The sequence below is a fragment of the Podarcis vaucheri genome (genome assembly GCF_965113315.1).
Source record: "Podarcis vaucheri genome assembly, chromosome: 2".
Lineage (NCBI taxonomy): Eukaryota > Metazoa > Chordata > Lepidosauria > Squamata > Lacertidae > Podarcis > Podarcis vaucheri.
In genome coordinates this window covers 53,142,781-53,170,487 of record NC_138760.1, presented here as the reverse complement: position 1 = coordinate 53,170,487, position 27,707 = coordinate 53,142,781, and the positions used below count along the sequence as shown (strand labels likewise).

General features: G+C 37.3%; 1 protein-coding gene across 2 annotated transcripts in view; it reads left to right on the top strand.

The window, feature by feature from the left end:
* SLIT3 (slit guidance ligand 3) overlaps window positions 1–27,707 on the top strand; it is a 413,252-nt gene that overhangs the window by 229,330 nt on the left and 156,215 nt on the right. For both annotated transcript variants that reach the window (XM_082212998.1, XM_082212997.1), the window contains exons 6-7: window positions 2,001–2,072; window positions 23,150–23,221. In XM_082212998.1, coding sequence (XP_082069124.1) covers window positions 2,001–2,072; window positions 23,150–23,221 — 144 coding nt within the window. The remainder of the gene's footprint in view (window positions 1–2,000; window positions 2,073–23,149; window positions 23,222–27,707) is intronic.

Sequence of the window (27,707 nt, the reverse complement as noted above, 5' to 3'; positions counted from 1 at the left end):
TGTTTTTATACCTATCCAGTATCCCCTAATACAGTTATTTGACTTACTTTTTTTTTAAAAAAAAAAGGTCAGCCAAGTATCTGTACATCTCCAACAATCATCAGTATTCAGTCTGTGAATGTGTTTTAGCCTAAAACAGTTTAAGTATAAGTTTGTCTTAGTTTTCTCCTGTAAAATGTTGAGAAATTTCAGTTATGACTTGAGTGGGATTTAAGCATATTCTATTATTTTGCAAACTATGAAGTCAAAGCCTATTTAGTAACATGGTCTAGGTTCCTTAGGAATTCCAACGCTGGCATTGTCGGGACTGGGGGCTTGCTGGAGACATTTCGGGAAGCAGCTTGGATCGGAAGGATTTAAAACCCTTCCAGTCCCATGGCATGACCCCAAGTGGCAGGAAATTTAGACACACTTCTTAGCATGTCTAAATCTTTCCCGCCTCAAAAGCATAAACAACTTATGAAAAACCACACACACAGCAGCAACAAAAATCGGTGAAGGAATGCGAAAACATTCCTTCACACTTGCTTCTGTCCTACCAGCTTCAACCTGGCGGACCATAGAAGTGAATAGAACCAGCCTCATATGTCCAGACATACACAAATGGGCACACATTTTAGGATCGCAAGCTTAAAAACAAATTTCATGTTAGAAAAAATATCCTTACCTAATTAGCTATCTTTGTTAACAAAATCTAATTTGTACTTGATTTTTCTTCTTCTTTGTTTTGAAATCCTGACAAAGTATAAAGGTTTGCTCAGACTCGCTGTAAGTAGCAAAATACACCACAGCTGTGCTGTATGCTACTAGAGAAATAATTCTGGAACGGTGATCTTTATAAAGCCAAAACAACACCACGCATGCATATGAAAGAAGTATCAGCAGGCTTGGAGGAGCAGCAAGATTTGTAGATGTATCCAAAAAAAAAACCTTAGAAAAGTACAAAGCTCAGCATAATAATATTTTTTTTTTTTTGTGTGTGTGTGTGTGTGTGTGTGTGTAGCCTAGTCCAGAAATATGAACAGATGTAGCTGTGCCTGGGCCAAGTCTATCCTCAACCCCTGTGTGCAAACATTTTTTGTGTCATTCTATATTGAATTGGGCAAAGATCTGTATTGAATTGGTAGTGTGGAAATACCTGCTGAGATTTTATAATCAGCGATATAAACTGAGATCTTGAAATCAGCATAATAAGCCATTTTCTTCTTTGCATCTTTCTGTTATTTGATAACCCCTGCATTTACCCAGCATATTCTAAAGTGCCTAAGGAAAAGAATTCACTCCTGGTGTATGTATTTTTACATTTAATTCCTTGATTAGATCTGTCTTGCTTGATATACTTGTAGTGATTCTGTGTTTGGTGGTCAGAAATGTTTCAATAGACAGGCCTACCAGATGGGGCCAGTAACAATGCAGAAAAAAACATTGAACCACCACAGACATTTGGTGCTTGGAATAATAAAAAGACTATAAAATTAGATTAGTTGAGTCTAATTTGGAATTGGTATATTCCCCATACACCCTTGAAGCTCTTGGGCAGATAAAGCCTTGAGATTTAGTACTGTCAGGACGGAGGACTACAACTTCCAGTAAAAGGGGGGAAACAGCATTCTGTGAGGTCACTGGGGGCAGCATGGTGACCTCCAATGATTTACAGGCCTTTAGCTTAATGAAATTGTTTCAGTGACATGACGGTAAAAGCTCATAATGGATTGGATGCCCTAATGTAATGAAATTATTCCCTTCTGCCTTAGAGGGGGGGAGCGCAATTAATATTTACTGAGACCTGACAGGCTTCAGTGTGCTGTAGTATGCAGCTCTTTCAGTCAGTGAGAAGAGACAGAGCAGCGTGGCAGACTACAGGCAAGCTTCCTCCTGGTGACAAGCAAAGACTGCAAGGGGGTGGAGGGACACCTTAGTGACAGGGAAGCTTAGAACATGGTGCTCCAAGGCAGCGTGGTTACCAGGCAAGCCTTCATACTTTTTCTTCCTTCCTGCAGGCAACTGGACAACAATCAGATCAGCTGCATTGAAGATGGAGCCTTCCGAGCCCTGCGTGACTTGGAGATTCTGTGAGTTGACTTTCTGATTTATTTGTGTGTGTGTGCGTCTGTGTGTGAGAGAGCGAGAGAGCGAGTGAGAGTGTGTGTGCGTGCATGTGTGCGTGCATGCATGCATGCTGCAGTGCCATTATTTCAGTGTTTGCATCTTTTCTTTTTCTCTCGCTCTCTTTTTCCTAAAGTGTGTAGCCAGCCAAGAGAAATTTTCTCACTTGCTGACTTGATGTTACTGTTAATTAAACCATAAAAGAAGGCTTTGGTTCTGTGGTCCCTAGAAGCCACACTGGGTTTTGTACCGAGCAGATTGGGTTTAATAGGTTCTAAAGCACATTGTTTTCTGTATACTAACAGCTAGAACCTGTATTTTTATGGTTAGGAGGGTGGCTAACAGGTCTGAGTGCTGTGGTATTTGGAAGCAGTTTACAATTGACCTAGTCAGAGAGAATAATTGTTAAACATACAGAAAGAGCTTTGGCATGAAAACACAATGGCTGAGAGGAAATCCCATTGTGAGGATTGTGACAATCCCATTGTGAGGAATGTGATTTAGTATATGAGCAATGTGAACACCACTAATTTTAAAGATGCATTTAAAAATATATATGACCTCATCAAACTATTTGTTCTGAAGCAGATTACTGGTATTTCTAATAATTACTTAAATTTATAAATTGGGGCCACCTTACCAAAGTCTTTTGCACTCTGTAATTAAGAGTCTCCTTTGTAATGGTTATAATGTGCTCTTACAACATAGTTGTGCTTTGCAAAGAGAGGCTGATCTCAGCCACACATGCAAGCATCATGGAATGTACCCAACATTAATCATATTAAAAGCAGACCCAATAAAATTAATAAACATGCCTAACTTAGGTCCATTAATTTCAGCGGGCATACTCTGAGTAAAATTTTGTTGGATACAATCTTATATCCTTGTGCTTACTCCTTTTTTAAATTACGCTAAATGATTTTGATGTTAGTCACTTACATAGAAGTTTTCAGATGATGTGGAGAAAGTTACTGTCTTAAGTTTTTACTTTGTACCTCAAACCAAGGATGTTCTGAAGATATGTCACATCATTAGTATATCAATGAATGCGCTCAGAACTTGCAGGCTGTGATGGTAAATGGGATTAGGCCTTATTAAGGCTCAAAAAAAAAATAAGTTGTGGTCACCTAGAGGCCACATAGTTTATTTGCAGGGCAGGTGTGTATCTTTACATGTTGACCACATTGTGGTCGCATATATACAAGTATCCTATTAACTAAAGTCTGGAGGTGCTCCTGGTGAGACAACGCCCTTTTTGCAGATCCAGCGGCCCTGCCCATTTCTTAGTCCTGTCATTTGCTGTGAACTAGAATCCATTAATGTCTTTTGGAAATAAGTTTTGGAAACTTGTTTTCTACATGTGGTTCAGGCATTGGAGCGCTGCTATTTAATGAATGAATTTATTCATTCAAGTTCTGATTAGTGATTGGAGGGATGTGTGCCTGCTCAGTGGCAGTCCTTGCAGTGTCATTTTTTTTTTAAAAAGGATATATTTGTATCTAGTATTGTTGTGATTGCCAATGTGGACTGTAAATAAGGCATTTTGTATTTATTTTATTAACACCCCCCCCCAAAAAAAAGTAAAAATATATTTTAAAATGTTTCTATTTTTGTCCAACTGTTTACCAGAAAAGTTACTATGGTTCTGCGGAAATACATTAAATAGTAAGATATACTGTCTTTCCCACAAGATCTTCAGTTCTCTAAATGTCCAGTAAGTTTGATTTTAAACGCTCTTTTTGAATTTTTAGAATAGTTGAAGAACCATGAATTATGGTTTTTACAAGTGACACCAAATGTCAGTCAGAATTAAAATCATCTTAAACTTTCTAGAAAAACATGTGAAATGGTAACATTCAAAATTGTGAATAATTTATGGAGTACTGAACAATTGCCTGTATTTATGAGATAGTTAAGTCCCAATGACACTCAAAGCATTTTATAAACAGAATTGGTGCTTATCCGCACAGTGTTTTTCTAGGCATGCAACAACTTCTACTGTGGCTCCTATGACTAGAAAATTGTGCTTTCATATTGCGCGAGTAACTTAAGAGTGCTGAACTGTTTGAGTGATTAGCACAACATATCTGCATTAGAATCGGTTGCATAAAAATGTGTCTCGTGGATATTCTTATGCAATTTGAATTTTTTTTCATTGGAATCTTCATGATTATAATTTTACGCCATTTGATTTACAGTATTAAAATCCGCACTAATAAAAGGAAGAGGTTTCCTTCCAATATTTATGATTATAGAGCAAACTGATTGGCCAAGAATTTAGGTGTAATACTATAATTGGCATCATTCCTTCATAGTTGGCAAACATCCATTTTTGTCGATGTGATAGAACATATGTAAGACTCTCATATTATTCTCAACAGAAGATACGCTTGGGCCAGGAAAAAACCACAGTAGTGGGCCTTGCAGTAGCTAGCTAAACAGTGGATCAGACTTCCATGTTATTGCTGATCATCATTATGGCAAATAAGTTGAGCCCAGAATTGTTGTGTCAGCATTTTATGATATCTAGTAATGGTTGGTGTGTTGCCATTTACTTTCCTTGCCATACACACAATATCGAGTCATAGATAAGACTTTCTTCAGTTGCAGTATACTGTACTGTTACAAGAAGTGATTGAAATTTCCACAAGGAATAAGTTGGCTGCCTAAATTGAGTTACCGTATTTATTCTATTGCAGTATTTTATGCAACATAATAATTGTTCAGAGAGAAATCATAGGAACAATATAGTAATTAAAACTAATTATTGTAGATAGTCATAAAGATGGGGAAATTTTTTTACCAAAAGACTTTTCGTTTCTAAATTAAAAAGTTTTAGATTGAAAGACACATCTCTACATGGTCAAATCACTTATGTTTCTATACAGAACGGCAATTTTTACAGAGGGCTTTTACTGGAAGGTGGGATGCCAGTCATAGTTCATCTATAAGAGTGACCACGTACCTGTGTATGTGCATGTATACATCTTACGGCGCTTCTCTTGTGTATCCCCGTTTAAAACATTTTATATTTCCACTTTGTTGGAATGTCAGATCCTTAATCCTTAATATCATGAATTAACCACTGGTCAATGATCTGTTGGCTGAAATCTGATGGTATTGCACACATTGTCTTCAGTAGAATCAAGGTAAGCTAATGCAATTGGAATAAAATAGCGAATTTGTGATTTCAATTTATTATGACACTTCAACTACACATAATAGCTCAGTAAGCTTTTCCTCAATCTTTTCCTTATTGAAATAGCATGTTTGTAATATGTTACATACACCGTTCTTGATTTGCGATAACATTGTATCAACAATTATCCTAATATTTTCTATTTAATAGAAAATAGTTGTTCATTAGTTGTACCCTATTCCTTAAAGTATGTGTATTTTAGCTGCTCTGTTATTTTGGCCCTAAAAGCACTACAATCAGCATATACATTGTAGAAATACGCTGCCTCCATTTTCTTTTCACATCCTTGTTGACATTTGAGGTTTGTATCTCAGATATGCATAGCATATACGAACTAGCGTCTGCTTTCAAATGAAATGACGGGATGAAATGAGTCAGAATTCGACTTGTTGTTCCTTAGAACATGCTACCTGTCTATTTGAGATCTTTGCCAGTGCTGACTAGAAAACAGTACTTTGTAACACACATCAATCTGTCAAATTACCTTTTACCTGTAAAGTGAACCTCAGACATGTGACTAAAAATATATGGTACATGCAGTGGTCAGGTTTTTGTTTTTAAATCTCATTCCTAAAAAGACACTTTAGAGAACATGAATTTAAATTGATTTATTTATCAACTTGCCAGTTTGTTGAGATATATATTTATTTATACCTAATTAGATGCAATGTTTAAAATCATGACATAATTCTAAGTAATTGAGATGTCACTGCTTAATGAAAATCTATAAATGGCAAGAGGATATGATTTGTTGTTCTGTTATGCCACCAAGTATAATCAGTTTAGGCAATTAGGATTAATTTGAATTGTGCAAGTTGCTTTCCTAACTATATAAGCACCATATAAGCAGAATATTTAATGAAGACCCTGATTTTCTAGTTAATGTGAAAATTCAACTTCTTCTGTCATACAATAGGATACACACACACACACACACACACACACACCTCCTCAGTTTAGATATAGAGTAGAATGCAGTAGGTGCCTTGCATTTACAAAAGGGGAGGGTTGATCCAGTGAATGTTCTGCTAATGGAAGAAGCGGATTCAATTTTCACAAATTTTTCCTTGCCCCTGCAGCCTTTCCTTCCATCTTCCACCGTTTTGAATAGTCTCCCAACTCTCTGGAGCTGCCTTGGGAGAGGCGATACTTGGGGCTGCAGGGTGGGAAGGAGGAAATTGGTGGAAAATGTCTCACCGTATTAGCGGATGCATCCACTGGACAAAAAGCCCTTCCTTTGGTGCAAGGGCACCGTTTAGATCCCACCAATAAAACAATTCCTTGTTTAAATCTGGTATAGTTAGTGTGGAAGATCAGAATGAATTTACATTATAATTATGTCACTAGTAGCGGTAATGTACTGTTTTTTTTATCCTACAACTGAGAAACTAACAATTTGTTACAGCTATTATTTTTGTAATTTGGTCAGTTAGAGAACTGATATTGTCTCATTTAAAATCAGATGTAATAGGAGAAAAATCAGATTGTCCCTTCCTTGCCTCATTTATTTTGATGTTTGGAAGATCAAAATACACACTGATTGATTATTTTGATCCAACATGCAGAAAGATTTCTAGGGAAATGACTAGTTCCACCTATCTTCGCCTCACTAGCAATCTGGATGGACTCCAGCAGAAAGCAGTATTGGAACATCCACTAATTTTCCTTATCAGTTGCTGTCCCATTGTAGCAAAGGAGCAACGTGCTAGAAAAATATAGCACTAGCAGTTTCAATTTCCTTTTTTGGAATCAGATTAGACATATGAGAAGCCATGTTGAAGTCATTTAGATCTGTGCTTTTTAGGACATCATTTCAGGAAAAAGCAACCCCTAATGTGCACTGAATAGAAACCTGTTATGGGAGATTGTCCACCTCTTCCCACGTATCTGCCTACAAGAAACCAGCAATGCTGTCTTGGAGCTAAAAAGAAATGGATTTTAATTGTGTTTAGTAAGATACAGCTCTCTTACAGAGCATATGGAGATACTTGAGACAATCTCCTGACTGTTACATATGCTGGAAGTATGAGAGTAAAAACAACAGTGGCCAGATGGCATCAAGGTGACAGGTTTTATATCATCTACCAGCAGTAAGAGAACAAGACAACAGAGACTGTATTTAATAGACTAAATTTATTTCCTTGAAAAGTCCCTGATGGCTGTAAAGGTAGTAGGGAAGGGTTTGGATATTTGTGTAAGTATCTTGATTAGTTCTCTGTTAGTGCTGTAATAATGCAGTCATACACTGAGTGTCATTCCAAATTATACTGATGAACATTTCAATAAAACAAAACTTTCATCCCAAAACACAATCTGTGGCGGAAAGAATTTAGGTTCTCTAGCACATATACATTCTATGGTATATACTATCCTTCCCCTATCTTGTGCCCTCCAGACTACAAATCCCATCCAACCCAGCCAGCCTGGCCAATGTTCAGGGATGATGTGAGTTGCAGTTCAACATATGAAGGGCACCAGCTTGAAGAAAGCTAGTGTATGCTATTACCGGAAATTATGCTGGCCCTTCCATGTGGGATTCCACTTTTTGTGCTACAGATAATTATATCTGTTGTTTATTCTTTAAATGCAAAGCATACGTACACACACTTTCATTCCCAAATTGCTTTTAATGGCATGTTTCATGCTGTTATTTTTGCTATCCCATACCACTCTCTGTATAGGGAAGTTTTTAATGTTTAATGTTTTACTATGGTGATTTATTTTGTTAGAAGTATCCCAGAGTGGCTAGGGCACTATGTTATTTATTTGTAGGGGAGGCAGGTGGCGCTGTGGTCTAAACCACTGAGCCTCTTGGGCTTGCTGATCGGAAGGTCGGCGGTTCGAATCTCTGCAATGGAGTGAGCTCCCATTGCTCTGTCCCAGCTTCTGCCGACCTAGCAGTTTGAAAGCACGCCAGTGCAAGTAGATAAATAGCTACTGCTGTGGCAGGAAGGTAAACGGTGTTTCCGTGCGCTCTGGTTTTCGTCATGGTGTTCCGTTGCACCAGAAGCAGTTTAGTCATGCTGGCCACATGACCCGGAAAGCTGTCTGTGGACAAACACTGGCTCCCTCGACCTGAAAGTGAGATGAGCCCTGCAACCCCATAGTCGCCTTTGACTGGACTTAACCGTCCAGGGGTCCTTTACCTTTACCTATGTTATTTATTTAGGCAGTTAACAAAATTGATATACATACCACTTGACTGGGAACCCCCCTCCCCCCACAAACCCTATAGGTGGTTTACAACAATATAAAAGGAAAGTTTAAAAATTGTTAGGTGTTGGTAAAGCACCAAAATCTATTAGGAAAAGCTTTGTTTTGTGAGGTAGCTGAATTGTTGAGCTGTAAGGACATTCTCATCCGTTCCTTACATTAACATCATAAAGTATGCCCATACTATACTGGTGCCCATACTATATTGGGAATCAGTGGTTTTGTGATTTATAGATTGTTATGACAGTGACTTGAAATACTGTGATCTTTAGATATGATATTAAGTTCTGACCCGCCAAGGAGCTCTCGTGGTGTCAGTGAAAACTGGAATGAAAAACAATTGACATGCTAGTAGATGCAATTTCAGCACTGTTGAGCAAATAAATGCACATGCATTTTGTTCAGGGATGATAGTTTTAGAAATGTTTCTAAAGATCCTTCACAGGCAGAAAGCAAGATATTTTAGTGCTTTAGAAACAAGACATCTACCATGTTAGAAAATGGAACATAGCAATTTTCTCTCTCTCAGTCTGAAATGTCCTGAAATCAAATAAAAGTGGGAAAGGACGTAATTTTGAAATATTTTGGAATGTAGGCATCTTACACAAAAAGGTTCATGATGAAAATATTGCTCTGTATCTTGTCCGTTGTCTGAGAATCTTAAATTAAGTTCATAGAACAGTTCTGTTATATTGTGCTCATTTGAAAACATTCTAGAGCTGTTTTAAATTGTTGTATGCTCACAACTGATGGAGTTAAAACAATATAGCTGATGAACATTTAGACAATAGTGCAAACAGACACGCCCACATATTTTTTCTGCAGGCATGTACTTTTTTGTCGTTAGAAGTTGTCTCCTCATACTTTTTCTTCATTAATCTCTCTTGTACACAAAAAGAGATTTGGTAGAGTTGTTTAAAGGGAAACATCATGTGGTATTTGACCATAGCTTTCTTTTTGGAGTTATTTTGTATAAGATTAACTGCCCACAATTTGAACTATGGGGGTGAGATGATTGAAGAATAGTACAGTGAACCATAATCCGTTCTGGAGGTCCAGTTGTAAACTCAAACAGGTTGTAACCCAAGGCGCGCTTTCGCTAATGGGGCCTCCCCCCTCCAAAATGGGTTGTAATCCCCCCCAAAATGGGTTGTAATCCAAAAAAAAAGGGACACACACTTCTGGGTTTGACGAGTTGTAATCCAAAACAGTTGTAATCCATAGCAGTTGCAAACCAAGGTACCACTGTACTTGAAGTCCTGTGGAGGCAGCTTCTGAAAAGGAATTTTCATTCATGCCATACCTGTTTACATCGGAGACAAGACATTTTTTGCTATGGGACAGTGTTTGTGGGTGAAAAGAGTTGAAAGAGCTACTTAAAGCTACCTAGCATTCCTACCTGCAGATTTTTCTGCAAATAGTTGTATAGCCATATATTGTACTTTGATGTACCTGTTGTAAGAAAAGCAATAGTGTAGATTAAAGCAGAAAATTAAAATTCAGTACTTTGAAATAATTCTATTATTCCCAAATCAAAACTATATCATTTACATCAACCATCAATGAGACTGAACTATTGCTATAGTACGACATAATTTCCATTCCACTCACCTGCTCTATTCAGCTATATCTCAATACTGATTATGCTGGAATCTAACAAATTTACTTTTTGGGGCAACGGGGAAAAAATCGCATTTTGGTGCACAATTTTATTTGTCATACGTGTGTGAGATAGATTAATGAAGCCTAAATAGTTTGGTCCATTTGCTTTATTCAAAAATGAAAAATTGGGATCAAAATTAAGGTAGTCTGTAACTTAGAGTCAATTTAATTAAGACAGAGATAAGGCCATCACTGAAGAGCTGTGCTTTAATGGAGATGACTTGGAGTTCTTGGTTATGAGTATTTCTGCACTCTAGTTTTCTAGGCCCTGCATGGTGTCATCCACCAGACCTCTCATATTTTTTTGGTGAAATACTTGGGCTAATCAGTTTCAGATTTGCATTTGGCCATGCAGTAGTCCACGAACTGCCGCAATGCGGTCCCTATGACACCATCTTTGAAGACCACTCAGATTCTCCCAAAACAAGATGAGGTTGCCTGCCTGCTGGGCGGGGTTAGTAGAAGGGAGCTTATTTTATCTCTTCCCCAACTGCAGAGTCTGCCTATTTGCTTCTGGGTGTAACTCAGGTGGGTTGTGTTATCTTACAGCCATCTCTTACCACTGCTTCTGCAATTGCATTTGAAACGCAGGTGAGACGCTTATCTCAACAGTTTTAGACTTGAACTTGTGGGACAGACTTCTTTTAATGGACTGGTATTCTATTATCCGTGAGTGCTTATATTAAAATAAAATAAATATTTCTTACCAAATTTAAGACAAATAATATTTAGTTAGTGTCTACTTCTTATTAAGAAATAGGGAACAATTTCTTAATTTAATGCTCTTTTGTAACTTTTGTTTGTGGGTGTACACAAGTGAGTATTAAGCATCTATAATCACAGTAAGTATTAAGCATCTATATTTAAGTTTTTCAACATTTTGGTTATATTTAAATATGTAGAACCAGTATTATTGGAGAAAGGCTTAAGGAAGCATCTCTTGCAGGGTAAATGGGTGCTTCTAATTAACTGCATTAAAACAACAACAACAACAACACCAAAACTTTAATATAGATATTTCATGTTTGTGAATCTGGCAGTCTTTTGTGCAGATTTTAATGCAGATTAGTCACATGAATTATTTGTTTATGTATATGTGAATGTGTGAGAAAGACAGAGGAGAATAAAGTGATCTGCTTTTGATAGGTTGACTTAGTTTGGCTCCATGTTCAGTCACCTTAACTGTACTTGATTTCTTCATTTTTGCAATAAACTTATGAAAGTAATAGTGACCAATAAAATTTTCAACTTTTGAAATTGAACCATTTTAAGGCAGTAATATAATATCAGAGTTTTGTGAATAAAGACAAACTCTGTGATTATACTTTGAGTGTTGTTACTACCATTAGATAGCTGTTAACATGTGTCATATGCGTGCCTTCCAAGACTCAATGCACTTAAAGCCATGCTATTGATCTTAATATTTTCCCCAGAGACTGAATCTGTGAGTCTCCATTGAGACATGCTATCCTTCTTTCCACCAGTGTTATAGTGTATTTTGCAAACGTTGAGATTTGATTTATGTTGGCTTTTTCTTCCTTGTTGGATTAATAATTTAACGAATTATTTAACTACATAAAGTAGTGGCATGGAGAGAAAACTGCATGTGTAACATACTTGGTTGAGTCAAAATAGCATATTTCCAATTGCTTCTCCTTGACAGAGTTAAATTTGAACAATTCTCTGGGCTGGAGCTAGAATCGTAGTCATTACAAGTAGGAGCAAACTGTTGAAGAGGGTAGATTTGCTCTGCCTTGTCCTTCTATTCTGTTAGCAGAGCTTTTAGTGGGGCTTTTAAAACTTCATTGTTTGCCCTTAAACACCCCTAGCGGTCAAATGGAGAGAATAGACGCAACATTAGGAGTATGTTGTGTGCCGCAATGCGACATTTGGCTGAAGGGCAGCAGCTGGATCAGTGCCAATTCTGGAAGAAGATGAATACTTTCACTGATATGGTCATAACTGTTCTGAACAAGTCTTAAAACCACTCTTACTGCCTTTCGCTGCACATAAGAAGGCAACCAGTTTCTTTATGCAGCTATCCTCCAGCATTGGCCTGATAATTGTCTAGAGGTAAATTGGATACGCTTAATAGCTATGAATGATTCTTTGCCTGTGTGTTTTGAAATTTTAAAAATATATATTAACTTACTCAGAATATAAACTGCTAAGGTATTCTCTGCACTTGGTATCCTGGCACAATAAGTTTTAAGTATACATTTCAAACATACATCTATCATCATCATCATTATCCCTAATTTTCAGGAAAGCAAGAGGTAAGTCTATTTTCTTAGTTTTCTTCTGGGATGGAGTTTGATTTCTTCTTGAATACTCCAGCATTTATTTTGTTTTAATACCTTGACCTTGGAGTACTTGCCACAGCATTTCCCCCCTACCATACATAAGCACCATCAGTTTTCTATAATTTTTAAAAGGGACTGAAAATTCTCAAGGTTCATCCTACATTTTGCAGCAATCAGAACAAAGAGTAAGGATGAAATCAGATACTGCCACTCTGCACATGGAATGCATTTTGATGCAGCAGAGATGTTCACTAACATAAGAAAAGAAAAAGTGATTTTCACTTATTCTTCCTTCTGCTGCAGCTCCCCCTGTGATCTCTGAAAACCTCTTCCAGAGGGTTGAGGGAACCCTCCAGAGCAGCATAGAAGGTAGCGCAGGGGTGCAGCAGAGGGGGAAATTGTCAAAAAATACCTTTTCTTCTTTTTTTTACAGTAGCAGATGCTACAACTGGATCAGCATTGGATTCTATCCCATGCCATGCTAATTTGGCTAAAATTTAAGAATTATTTCCATAATCCTTAAATACATTTCAGACAGTGAAATGTAAGCGCTTTATGGAGAAAACATTAATTAATTGAAAAAAGGTATTGTCATAGTGGCTTTCTCACATTTGCTAGAGACAGTGATGCATAGAATATTTGCAGGAGCTAGAATTTTGCACTTCTTGGATGACAAAAGCTTAGTCTAAAAAAAACCACACAAGCATTTTGGTGATTCTTGGCGCTTAGAATTTACCTTCAGCCTTTCTTTTTTCATAACAAAGAAGAAATGAAGCACTGGACAGGCATTTCCAGTACTGTACTTGAATCAGAAATCAGATTTTCCCAAATACAGAAGATGGGATCTAATCATGTTACGCTCATGTAGAGTAATCTGTGAAAAATGGTAACTGTAATGTCAACTTGGTTTTTTGTTACATAGCGGAGAAGAAGTGGGAATATAATATAATTGTTTCTTTTTCCCCAGGAAGGGGTACATGTTTCTTTTTCAGAAAACAAAGCAAAACAGAACTATAGACTTAAATTCATGTGAACTCTACATCGCACAGCATTTCACATTAAACTGCTTTAAGTATGCTGAGATAATGGAGTAATATTAGGATAACTACTAATTCATTTATTATTATTAATAAGGCACAAAATAATTTTTACAAAATTATAGCAATTTTATTGGAAGCTGCCAAGATTGGTAATTTAAGTACTTTATAAATCTTACACAATTTCAAAAACTGTTCAGTCACTATTTTACAATGTAGGCTTTTTTGTTCTTTCTAATAATATGCACCAAAAGTGCTGTTCTTGCCGTTTCTGTATCTGTTCAAACCTACTTGTTATTTGACTGCATTTTGTCAATATGATTCCATTTTGATTATACGTTTCCTCCCACTCTTGGATTAGTCTGGGCTGCCATCTTTTATCCTAATATATGTATTTAATATATGTATTGATCTATATTGTGTTTGCTGTTACAAACTACAGGGCATAACTGATACAAAATGGGTAGCATTGTAATGTTCAAATAAGTAAAACTGATCAATAATCCTGGAGCCTTGAACAACTGTACATGCATTATGATACACAGAGTTCTTGGGAAACCATGGGTGAATAGAGATAACTATTTATTAACTGGGTAACTCAAAGTGATGCACAGGTGGTGAGCCACTTTGTGAGTTTGTCATCTCTGAACGTCATGCCACATGGTGAAGAGAATTTTAGCACTATCCCCTTTCTTCAGCTTTCTGGTGGAGTACAGAGATATGGTAACATTTCTCCTTTTTATTTGGCAGCACATTACACTGTAATTATTACAGACTACCAGTCTGCCAAGTGATTGTGTAGACCAGAGCTTTCCAAACTCTGTGTTGCGACACATTAGTGTGCCAGCTGCAGTGTGTAGGTGTGTCACATGAATGCCTCCCGCACTCTTCCCGGGGCTGAAAGGGGTTAGTTTAACCTCCGGTTTGCTAGTAAAACTGAATTACTGTGTTGCAAAATGATGCATGTATAAAAAATCTGTCACCAACATGAAAAGTTTGGAAATCTCTGGTGTAGACACAGTGGTAAGTCATCATTTGGTAAGTGGTTGTTGTATAACCTAATGAAACCGGGCATATATAACATCTTGTTTTGGAATCAACATATAATAGTTTAGGATGAAAATAACAGATTTTTTTTCAGTCATGCATTAGAAAGAATGATTAAAGGAATTTATTAACATAAAACAGCCGTTGAAGTGATAAGTGTTCTCCAGTCTTTTGTTCTGGAGATGGGACTGCTCTGTGGTATTGATGTGTACTTACTTTCTCCTGGTCTTGAACTAGAACTGAGGTTTGAAGAATGAGTGTGATTAAATTAATCTCATTCTCTGTTCTGAATGAAGACATTTTCAATGCAGCCTTACTGATAGGGATACATTGAGTATTCTACAGGCCACTTGGCTAAATAGAATTGTACTAAATAGAGTTGTGGACTAATATTGTTAAATTGAATCATGTAAGAGTTTATGTGTTTCTCACACATGCACAAAGCAATCAGGAAACCATGAGAAACTTCAAAAGACTTTTCTTATTTCCAATATGCTCTTCTTTATCTTTAAATCTGCTTGTATGAGTCATTTCATGAAAGCAGAGTTGATGAAAAGGCTTCACCCTTCCACCCTACTTTCTTATTTTCCCTGGAAAAATGAAGGCAATGAAATTGGATGGGAAATATATCTGGGATGCTCTTAATGGAGTTTCCATTGCGCTTGAAGGATCAAAGTTCTAAGAGCAACAAGAAGCAATAGCAATTTTGGTGCAGAGTAAGAAAATGTCAGCTTTGAAAATGTTAACTAAAAGAATCAAACATGTTTACATTCCTTTTGCTCTTAATGATCTAAAGAACTCACTGGGGAAGAGATTTTTTGTCAAGCCCCTAATCTCATTAGCATAGTGTTCAAGTAGGGCTGAAGTGCAAGTTAAGTTCAATATGTGGTTTGCCGTTTTTTCTGTTTAAATAGGAACTTATTTTGAAATAGGAACTGTTTTGGTAGTTTATTTAGCCCAGACCACAGGGGTGTTGGAAAAATATTTAACCGTTCCATCACATGCCATGGTCTAGATAAAAATCCCAATTCAGGAGTTGCTATGTCTATAGGAAGGAGGCTACTGTGTAGGAGTTGCTATGTCTATAGGAAGGAGGCTACTGTGTACAGTTAATGCTAGCAATCTAGTTGATCTTTGTAAGCAAGAAAGATGCTTGGAAAGTATTGATCGTGAAATTTTTGAAATATTGTAATCATTGCTGTGCTTGAATTAAATTTATACAGCGAATGCCCTGCTTGAAATTTCTGGCTGCAACTGATGAGACTCCAATCTCCTAATAGTGAATGAATACTTTATTGCTCTTTTGCCAGCCCGAGCTAACACATACTCATACACACGCTTACTAATACACATGTCACAAAGCGAAGGTAAGCAACAAAATAAGTGCATGCAGAATACAATAATTTTTTTAAAAAAACACAACCTGTAAACATTCCCTCTCAAAAACGAAACAATAGATTTATTGTAAGCAATGTGATCTTCAGATGAAATTGATAGCTTGTCCATAGCCTTTTAAACAAATTTGGTGGTTCTATGTGACTTGCAATAATCTGTACTCATCAATACAAATAGGGTTTTACTTAAAGGGGAGTCATTACTACAGCCTGCTGTTAGGGGCTGCAAATAATGAATGCTCAGATCTGAATATAGGTGATCCTCTGTTAAGAAGCATACCATGGTCGTCCTACTTAAGTCAGCCAGCTAGGCAAAATCTGCCCACCTTGTTCTAAGTCCTATAATGATTGATTGATTGATTGATTGATTATATTTCTATGCCACTTTCCATTCAAATGAATCCCAAAGTGGTTTACAAAGAAGAAATATCAAGAACATAATAGAACACAGGTACAGCATAAATCATATGATATAATTAACAAATAATCAGTAAAGAAATTATAATCTCTAAAACACTATTAACAAACTAGCAACTAATAAATAAAAGTAAGGCGCCTTCATCTCAATCAGCTGCTGAAAATTTAACCTACATTTTGTCAAAAGAAATCTCATCTCACATAAATGGATGAGGGACACATAAGGGGGCACCTTTCAAGAAAGAATATTAAAACCTTTGTACTTCATATTGGATCAGCACACCATAACTAGAGTCATTGTGGTCTGCCTACCAGTATCTTGTAATTGTCTGGAAATCTCTGCCCAGACCCCACCATAGCCATTGGTGTGTCTTCTTCCTCTACCTCAAAAGTTAAGGTTTTAGTTTTAGTATCATTATAACTTAAAAGAGTTCCATTATACAATGTAAACCTACACATTCCCATCTGAGTGTATGACAGAAGAATTGCATCATCTGCATGCAAAGCACTGATATACGCTTGTCTCCTAAATAAGATGGCAGGGTGGGGTAGAATTTCAGACTAGGTGAAAAGGGAACTATGTCACGAGAGGACAGAATAAATAACAAATGTGCTGGTAAGTACACCTTGCAAATTTCCTTTTTACGTGGCTGGGTCTAAAGGGTTACCACCTCAGATAACTCACACAACCCCTGGGTTCTTCTGATTAACCTATGATCTATATTCAGAAGAGCCAGTTTATGTCAAAGGCAAGGCCAGGATATGTAGTCAAAAGTTACTAAGGTAAAGGTAAAGGTACCCCTGCCCGAACGGGCCAGTCTTGACAGACTCTGGGGTTTGTGCGCCCATCTCACATCTATTGGCCGGGGGCCAGCGCTGTCCGGGGACACTTCCGGGTCACGTGGCCAGCGTGACAACGCTGCTCTGGCGAGCCAGAGCCGCACACGGAACGCCGTTTACCTTCCCGCTAGTAAGCGGTACCTATTTATCTACTTGCCCCCGGGGGTGCTTTCGAACTGCTAGGTGGGCAGGCGCTGGGACCGAGCAGCGGGAGCGCACCCCGCCGCGGGGATTCGAACCGCCGACCTTTCGATCGGCAAGCCCTAGGCGTTGAGGCTTTAGCCCACAGCGCCACCCGCGTCCCCAAAAAGTTACTAAAAATCTACAAAAGCAGCCCAAGTGAGTGGTGTACAGTATGCCCCCCCCCCATTTTTTTTGGTACTAAAACACATTGATTAATTGTAGAATTGCCACTACACAATCTTGCTTGCCAAAAGTTCACAGAGAGCACCCAAGTTTCTAACTTACCCAAAAGACGAAAGTTTGTTGCTATGTGTTTTATGTATACTTTTTTGCCCTGATTCAAGAGGCTTCAAGTTTCGGTTTAAATCTGCATTAGTATATTTGTGCCTGAGTCCCAGTGCCAGCCCTGTGGCAACATTAGCTGCATTAGGCATGATAAACAGAAAGGTGGGACATTTACTCCCTATTAATGTTTCTGGAGTGCAGACATAAACAAAAAAAATATTTACACAGCCTCATAAAGCAAAGTTGTTTCTTCACACAGTTAATAATTTACTCAATTCCCTACTTCAAGGTGTGATGGTGGCTGCTTGCTTGGATAGATGTTTTAAGTGGATTAGACAAATTATGGAGGATAGGTCTATCAAGGGCTATTAGCTGTAATAGCTAAATGTTTAGGGACACCACTGATATACCAGATGCTAGAGACAAACGATAGGGGAATGCTATCACCCTCATGCCTGGCTGGTGAGCTTCCAGGAGCATCTGGCTATTAAAACAGACTGCTATATTAGATGGACCTTGGTCTGACCTAGCAGGCATCTTATATTCTGACAGCCAGAGCCTGCATTTTTGACCCATATGCACTGTAAATATTTTTATTTATTTCTTTACACAATAAATTCCCCAGCACAACTTCATTCCTTACCTAGGGCTCGTAAAAGACAATTTACCATTCAATTAACTGTCCTCAAAATGTTAATTTCCTTTCCAGCCCTCATTTTTCTCAGTCATACTAGCTTAGACCAGAGCTTTTGCATTGAACTGTTAATGAGGGGTGACCTATAAGCCCCAATCACATACGCTGACCAATATCTCAGCACAGATTATTCCTCTGCCAAAAAACTTCACCACATCTCCAAAGAAGTGCAGTTTTAAAAACGAGCAGCTGGTGCCTAGCAGCCAGTCACATTGATAAACCAACATGCCTATAGACTTCATCCAGCCTTCAGTGTGGGGCTGTTAAGGAGCAGGGGTTGGTGGGAGTTGTAGTTCATCACCATCTAGATCCCTACAGCTGTCCTAAGGGAAGAAACCACAGTAAAATCAATGTACATTTATTTTTACTGCGGTGCTTTTGGTCACAAGACATTGGTTCAGTGTGCTGTGTGTACTGAATGAAGAGTCTCTGCTGGCTGTTTGTCAGGTTTGCATATTCCTTTTAGATATGTCAGCATTGTTATCTGGGGTATCTGTGAACATATATCAAGTAGAAGTGTTTTACTATCAATACAGCTTGTGTAGAATTCTTCTTCCACTATATTAAACTGAATTAATATTTTGTAGTAAATGACAAGAGGCATGAAAGTTACTTCCTGCGAGTTGTGGAACACTTCTTTTGCACCCAGATACACAGATAATACTGCTGGAGTCAATTACATAGTGTTCTGTGGACTTACACACACCTCTTCCAGAAATGACACTGAGGTATAGCAGTGATCTAATTGAAGGAGACAGAGGGAAATGTAACACTTGTTAGTACTACCATTGTTGCTGTAACTAATCATTCAGCCTCAAAGGTCTGTGTCATGGTTCCAGAACTACATTCATCTCTCTCTCTCTCTCTCTCTCTCACACACACACACACACACACACACACACACACACACACACACTTACCACATATATATTCTTCATTAATTACAGGTCAAAAAACAGGCAAATAGCTAGACTAAAAAGATAAAGGGTGCTGGCTATTAAAATACTATATATCTCTTGCTGCAAAATCAAATGCTTGTAGAATCATAGAATTGTGGAGTTGGAAAGGATTCCAAGGGTCATGTAGTCCAACCATATTGGTGTAATTGGTGATTTTTATTTTTTCTTTTGAAAAAGCTTAAACATAATGCTAAAGATTATTCTCTGTGGACAAGAGTAAAAGTATAACAATGGGGGCATTAGCAAATGAGTGGATCATTGTTGATTTTTTTTTAATAGGAATGTAAGGGAAAATGCCCCCCCCCCCAAAAAAAAAAACTTGCATCATTCTTCTAAGAATGACAATAATTTTCTTTGGGCACTTTTCTAAATATGACAGGTAATCCTAGAAAACAGCATATACCTACAGATACAGAGAGATGAATAGTTAGACAAGAAGTAAAAGTGCACAGTCTGTGTATTATCTCTGCACTGCATAGCCCTTGGGCTCGTGTATTTCTTTACCGATTAGAATTAGGCTGAAGGCTGTAGTAAAGCCAAATGCCATACAGAAATAAGCCTGGTGCTTATTATCCAGAGGCTTGAATGGCTAACAGCCCCCTGGTAATTACACTAGATGCTCATTAGTGCCGAATAAGCGCTAATCAAAAATTTAATCTACCATATCATTTGTCAATTTGATTAGTTGTTTGTGGTAATTGGCTTTAGAAATCAGATGTAACAGAAAATCAGAGTCTATATTATATTCACAAACTAAAATGCTTTGGTGAGGAAAGGACATTCTCCAAATGTATATCCATTCAAAACCAGTGTAACAAGAAAACATCATGCATTTTTTATTGATGCAAAGCCATTTCCCTTGAGAATAAGACTTGCAGTGAATCTTTCCTTCGTGCTAAGAGGACACAAACCTATTTCTGTCACAGAAGCTGTAGCACGGGACAGATGTTTAGCTATTATTAATAAAGGTTTATATGATAAAATGGTGCCCATAAATTCATTGTAAACTTATTTTACTCAGCACAAAATTACACATCTATTAATATTGTCACCTGTCACCTTGTTTAATATAGACAATAAAAATAATAATGTTACTTTTATACCATAGTTTTTTCTGATGTCATAGCTGTAAAATTTAATTCTAGCCCATTATTGCTGCCTTAGAATAAATCCAATGTCAGGAAGATGTTGTAAAATGTTTATTATTAGAAAGTCATACGGCAGTACTCATGTATTTTTTTGTGTTACTTAATCCAACTAGGGGCACAGGGGACATTACTGGCATTTGTTAGAAGGTGTATTTAGGATTACAACTTCAGTCTTTCACAATTAAAATTTTATATTCGTTGCTACAGAGACTCTCTGGAGCCTTGCCCATTCGTTTCACAGAAAAGAGGGGACACTTATGCAGGCAGTCTGGGAAATTGCAGGAGAACTGAATCATATGGTGTCTTGTGTCCTCAGCTAACTTTAACCTTTTTGAGTTTGCAGAATCAATCCTCAGCTCTAAAGGGCTTACTTACTTACTTTGCCAAACCCTTATTTGACATTACAAGTATAGGCCGTCATAAAACACCCATATACAAAAATTTAAAACATATATAAATAAACAGCCATGTAAAATATATAATGACAAGGATTTTCATTGGGATTTCTTCCCACTAAATAGTGCTATCCACCATTCTAAGAGAGCCTATTGACAAAAACTCAGCCATCCTTGTAGTTACTTCTGGGTTAATGTCCGACAGATACTCTGATATTTTCATTGTGCCATGATGTTAGACTACTCAATAAAAGGGGATAGCATGTGTAGCTGGTTGTACAATGGACAGTAGAAAAAGTACAATTCTAAAAAACAATAGAACCATTCCTACAAAGACCAAAACCAATAAAGCCATTTCAACAGATGTACAATTGGTATTCCATAAATGACTGGGTCATACCTCAGGGAACGTCTGCTTAAAAACATCCTCAGTTGTTGCCTAAACTTTATGACACTAGGAATCTATCTAATTTTGATCAGTCATTCCTGTTCTTCAGTGTTACTGAGTGATTTACAGCAAGGAAAAAAATCATTAATGTTTCCAGCTGCTAATATTTGGACTTATTTATGAGTAGATGGTTTACTAAGAGAGGAGAACAGGAATACTATATTACATTTTTATTTTGGCCATAATTTCAGGAATTATGTTTCTTTCTCTTCTCTCTAACTTTATGTTAAAATAGAAATATTCATTGCTAAAGGGACCTTTTCAGTACCTGTCATCTTTCAACATAATATTTGGCATTTGTGGGATTATTATTTTTAAAGTTACTCTGTTATTCCATACATGTTGAAGAACTCTGCCAGATCAGGTTTAATAACCATATACATTTTCCAGGAATTAAGCAGGACCAAAGAGAAATCAGATATTCCGCTCACTGATTCCTCCCCAGAAAAAAGTGTAACTGATTTGGTTCTATAACTTTTTTCACAAACCCATGTGCAGAATCACTTTGCCAAAAGTCATTTTGTCAGTGTAATCTGATTTATGTCTATTCAGAAGTAAGCCCCATTGAGTTCAATTGGACCTCCTCCCAGGTATAGGATTGCAGCCTTTAAGTGCCAAACCCTGCTTCAGTAGCCAAATTATAAGGATTATACTTTATCTGAATACTAGGATGTTGACAATACAGTACTGAACCTTGAACTATAGGTTGCATGTGTAACTTCAAGCTTCAGAACTTCGGCTTTTGCTATGTACAGGTTTCAGGAATGCATATACAGAGTCATAGCAAAATGCAATTTCCAACAACACTCTGGGAGATAAGTTGTCCTGAAGCTGTTCTGAAACTGGTATATTATCTTCCAACATGCATTACACATATCAAAGAAGCTTTGCTTTATGGGTTATAAGAAGTGCATTTTAAACATCTACTAGTAGCTGCTCTTTCTGCACCTCAGAATAAACATGGCCTCAACTGGTATTTATTATATTTACGCTCAAAAGAGATGATACTTCAGTAAAATTATACATGTTAAGTAAGTGAACAATTTGCAGTCATATAGAAAACCAAATAATAGATTTGCATGTACATATGAGCTATAGTGGCTAGGTAGCCACTATAAAACCCATTATGTGGTTAGATTTTCCCACCAGACACAGCTTTACAGGTATACATTTGAATAGTGTGGGATACCATAAGCCCTGCCAAACAATTTCCCCACACCTTTGTTTATGTTCACCATGCAAAGCTCTCCTACCTTTTCTCTATAAAAAACTACCCATCACAGAAGTGGAATTTCATGTGGAAAGTAAAATCTCATTAGTCCTAAACCCATAACAGCTTGACCTAGAAGCAATGAGATGACACTATTCTCCTTGCTATGCCAATACTATGAGCCACCCTTTCTCCACTATGCACCCCTTCTGTGTGATAACAATTCAGGCACGCTTTGGTAGGCTGTGCACACTGTATATAGAGTTGCTCCTTCCGGAAACTATATATTTTTCCCATACAATTATTTGTTAAGAAGCCAAATAAGCATTACATCCAACTCCATACTTTCAAACGGTCACAGTGGAGGATATCAACAGAAGGCTTTAATTTCAATCTAAATTAGCGTTGTGCTTTTTTTTTTACCTTACTAATATGAGTTAGAATTGTGTTTCTATGCGGATGCACTTATTCATATTTGCAATAGAAACACCTTTTTAACTATGTTGAAATTGTTTCTGTGCTATTTTTTTCAAACCAATTGTAATTAGTTTTGTAAATAGCATTTTCAAACTAATGTAAATGATTGTGCTTCTTTTCTTTTCTCTATAGTACCCTCAACAACAACAACATCACCCGCATTCCTCTCACCAGCTTCAACCATATGCCAAAGATCAGGACCCTGTAAGTATTCCATTCTGAAATGCACGTCACTTGAATCAGCACACACAGCATTTCAGTATTTTTATTATTTGTTTAGCACATATTAAATAAATTAAATATAATGGCCTAATCTGAAAAAGAGTGCTGTGTTCTTGTTTTTCTTTTATTGAAATATGTGGAAGGAGCCATAATTGGAAGTGGGCTGATGTTGGTGGGGAGACCAGGAGCAGGGCTACCATGATGTTTTCATGGCCAGTCTTTATTCAGCATTTCCACTTGCAACAGAAGCAGAGAGTCCAGGCCAAGAAAGTGCAGGCCATAAGCTTGTACTGCTTGATACATAAGGCACCCATTCCTGAAAGTTTGGAGGTCTGGGTTGAGAGTTATTTCTTGGATGAGATTGCAGCAAGAAAGACTGTGCAGAAACTTTGAGCAATCCTAGGGCAGAGTTGTATAACATAGTACTAATACTAACAACAAAAGCAGCATTTAAGGTGTAGTCCTATATAGGCATGCCTGTGACTAAATCAGTTGGGCATACTGATTCCACGGGTATAGAATAGCACTGTTGAAAGAGCGCTTATTTCAATAAACTTCATAACAATGCTATAAGATATTATTATTTATGTGACATAGATGGAGGACTGAAGCAACAAGAGTGGTTTGCCTAAAGCTACAACCAATACAGCCTTTGAACCTAGGATTTCCTGGCTCTCAGCGTGCTATCTTAGCTGCTGTGCTGCTTTAGGAGATTGGTGTAGTGCTGAAAACTGCTCCTGAAATATTCTGAAACCTTGGCAAATTAGGTAAAAGCAAAGTGACAGTAGCTTGCTGACATATGTGTATCCTTTCCTTGACATGCTGCAGTTATAATAGAGACTCTACAACCCAATAGGCTATGATATAGAATTCAAGGCACTCTGGCCTTTTCATTGAAGTATCAAATGGCCAAGGACACTGCAGCTGTTCACATCAGGAGCAGAAACTAACATTGTACATGAAAACTTGGGTTACTCAATTTGTTGTAGTGAGGGCAGAGTCATTGCCCAAGGTATCAGTTTGGTGTCAATCTCTACTAAGCCTGAAATGAGTGTGTGCTACAAGACAATGGAGTAAACTGGCTAATGATGTGTCATGAACACTCCTACTTTTTGGTTACTTCATATGTAGGCTTTGCATCTTATGTTAATTAGAATAAATTCTTTTTTTAAAAAAATAAATCTGCAATTACATTGCCTCCCATCTGTGTTGTAAAAGAAAGACTTTTATTGTTTAATTTTAAAAGTGCTAAATTCTCTTTTATGGGTTAGTCAAATATTATCAACAGTCATAGGGTTTACCTATTTCCCTCCCGGTGTGTTTCATTATGAAGCCAGCTAATCTAGGCTTGTGAAAGTTGTGACCTTCCAAGTCAAACGCAACCTAAGGGCCACATATGCCAATATACCAAGGGATCAATAGATGTCCAGGCTTTATTGTGTATCTCAGACTACAAAAACAAATCAGAATCCAGAAGTGTTGTTGAGCACCTGGCAAGCTGCAGCTCATTGCTGAGGAACTTTTTCATTTTGTAGATCACAAGCTGTACAAGTCTGATCCATTTGTAGAAGACCTGGTATTATAACCAACAGTGCTTTTTTACTATAAAAAAAATGTTCAGGGGTACTCTCATTTTCCTACTCATATTGAAATACTGCCCCTCAATGAGGCCAAACTTAGATTCTCAAAATGTTTAGGGGTATGCGTACCCCTGCGTCCCCCCAGAAAAAAAGCACTGATAACCAATATACCAGCAAATTGACTGTTATTTCCCCATACTGGCAGACCGCCAAATTTAACAGTGGATTTTTTGTTGTATCTATAGTATTTCCTTTTTTAAAGACAAATGCTCACATGAACTAATATTTGCATTAATTAATTAAAAAGTATTTTATATTTTTGAGCATTTTCCTTCTAATACCCTTGTGTCATCTCTTAGTTATTTCAAATCGATCAATCTGTGTGATAAGCAGACCACAGTGTCTGCTGCCATTTTCCTTTTAGTTTAATTTCAGAGATGGCTTTGTATGTAGCTCCCTGGAGACTTATATTGACTAATTCCCTTTTGCTGTAATTAAAGGGAAAGGGGGGGGAGGAAGTCATAAATGGAATTTAAAGGAAAGCTTTTATATTGAATTTTGAGATTTAACATTTTATAATGCTAACCCAAAATGATATTCTGGAAATTTAATTTAGGTTGTGACTAAAAGGGCACTTTTTAAAACTAAAATTTGTATTCATTCCCCTTTTGAGTGCTATAAATGTACTTCCATCAATTTTAAGTAGCATGTTTCAGTTCATGTATACTGCCAAATAATTTGCAATAGCCGTCTAGGCAGCCCTGCTCTTTATGAAAAATAGAAGGGCTGGACTATAATAGAAAGGTTAGATCTTTCATTTGATTTGTCATCTGTTTTGTTGCAGGCATCAATGCCATCAGATGAATAAATTTAAGCATGCATGGTGGGGACAGATAGTATTTCCAGGTTCCTTGTATTAGAGTATTATTGAAAGATGATGTCATATTTTTAAAATTGTTAGAAATGTTCTTCAACATGCTAGTTAATATTTCTACCCCTTTTAGCATTCCTTATTAAAAATTTGTTAACCCAAGTGGATATTAATGGTCCTCTTGCAACCAATGTGCTTATACAGAAAAGATTGCCCATTTAATAGGACTTGTAAAAGTGTACTGCATGAATCTCCCACATTTCCCATGTTATTAAGCTGTGTGTTATCTGATAGAGGCATTCACTTTAAGAAGACTTTCCTTTTTTATTCTGTTTGGTAACACTGGGACAGTAATAAAGAAATGCTCTTTCTGAAGCGGTGAAATTACTTTGCTAGGATGGCCAGGAAGAACTTTCTGCCACTCTGAGACTTCTAAAATTTCAATTATGAGCTTTCCTTGTCCATGTTTGATACAGCACAGTTGATGAAAAATGAAGGGAAGCATATGGGTATGATTTAGTCCAAATTGGATTGATTATAGGAGTGACCCACTAGTTTCTATCCAGGCCTCTCATTATGGCTGAACCATTCACTGCCTCGTAGTTGCTCAGAGCCATCTATAAACTACATTTAGGGGTATCCATATCGCAGACATATAATTACACTTAGCACATGTGTTAGGAAATACTGTGGGGGGCAAGGCCTATGTGGTAACAGAGCACCTGCTCCTCTCTGCCACATAAATGCATAGAATTCATAATTGTTTACCATAGCCATTGCATACTTTTTTCTTTCTTTTTTTTGCCCCATCTGTTACATACATTACAGATCAAATTAAGTCACAGGTTTATTTTGCCTTTGGACATTTCAATTTTTAATATTTTAAGATCAGGGTGTAAGAAAGATATTTAATTTGAGTTCGACTTCTAAAGAAGAGAAATTGTACAATACACATGTAGCACTTAATTATATTTTTGTGGTTATTAATCTATTAATTCTATGTTATGGGTTGTTGATTTATTCTTTTTCTGTTATCCTGCTTCACTTTATTTTTTAATCCTTGTTCAGATCTGACAAGAATTAATTTGTATTGATCTGTTTCCCTTTTGATGAGACAGCTATATTTATACAAAATATTGCCCTGCATTCATTTGTCTTGTTTTCTTAATGTTGACTTTCTTGCTGTAACTAATGAATGAATGGTTATACATATATTTGTCTGTGTTTTCATATAGATTAAAGGCAGACTAAAAAGACTTTGCAACAATTCACACACACTCCACTTGTAATAGAGGCCTCTTAAATTACGTATTTATTTATCAAAGGCACATGGTTAAGGCTTGATAGATTCCCCCCCCCCCGGACTTCTCTCCAGAATGCCCACTGTATGTTGCGCAATTTTAGCACAAATAATAATGTATTTGCAGTTCAAAACTTGAGTCACTTTGGTCACTGAAAGGGGGATAAGGGGAGAGGAGTACTTTTATACATCTTTAAGTCTGGTCGATCGAAGATGAGGAAGATGGTTATTCCTTTATGATGAATCATTTCAGTCCTGTGTACGTCCCAAAACATTGACTCTCTGAAGCAATTTCTTATAGGATATAATTGTTTAGGGAAGGTATGGCCAAACCTGGCCCTCCAGATGTTGTTGACCTACAACTCCCATCATCCCTAGTTAACAGGACCAGTGGTCAGGGATGATGGGAATTGTAGTCCCAAAACATCTGGAGGGCTGAGTTTGACCATGCCTTGTTTAGGGAATATAGTATTACATCAGTAATATCATATGTCTGAATGACAATAACAGATTATGGTCTTATCAAGTCAGCAGACTTGCAGTGTAACACTGCATGTCTGCCCAGAAGTAAGCCCCATCACATTCAATGGGGCTCACTCCCAGATAAGTGAGAATACAATTGTGTGTTTGTATCAGTGATGTGGTGGAGCAAAGACAGGCATGGGTGAACTGAAGCCACTTATTTCATGAGATGAACACTAATGTCAACTCTTGGGG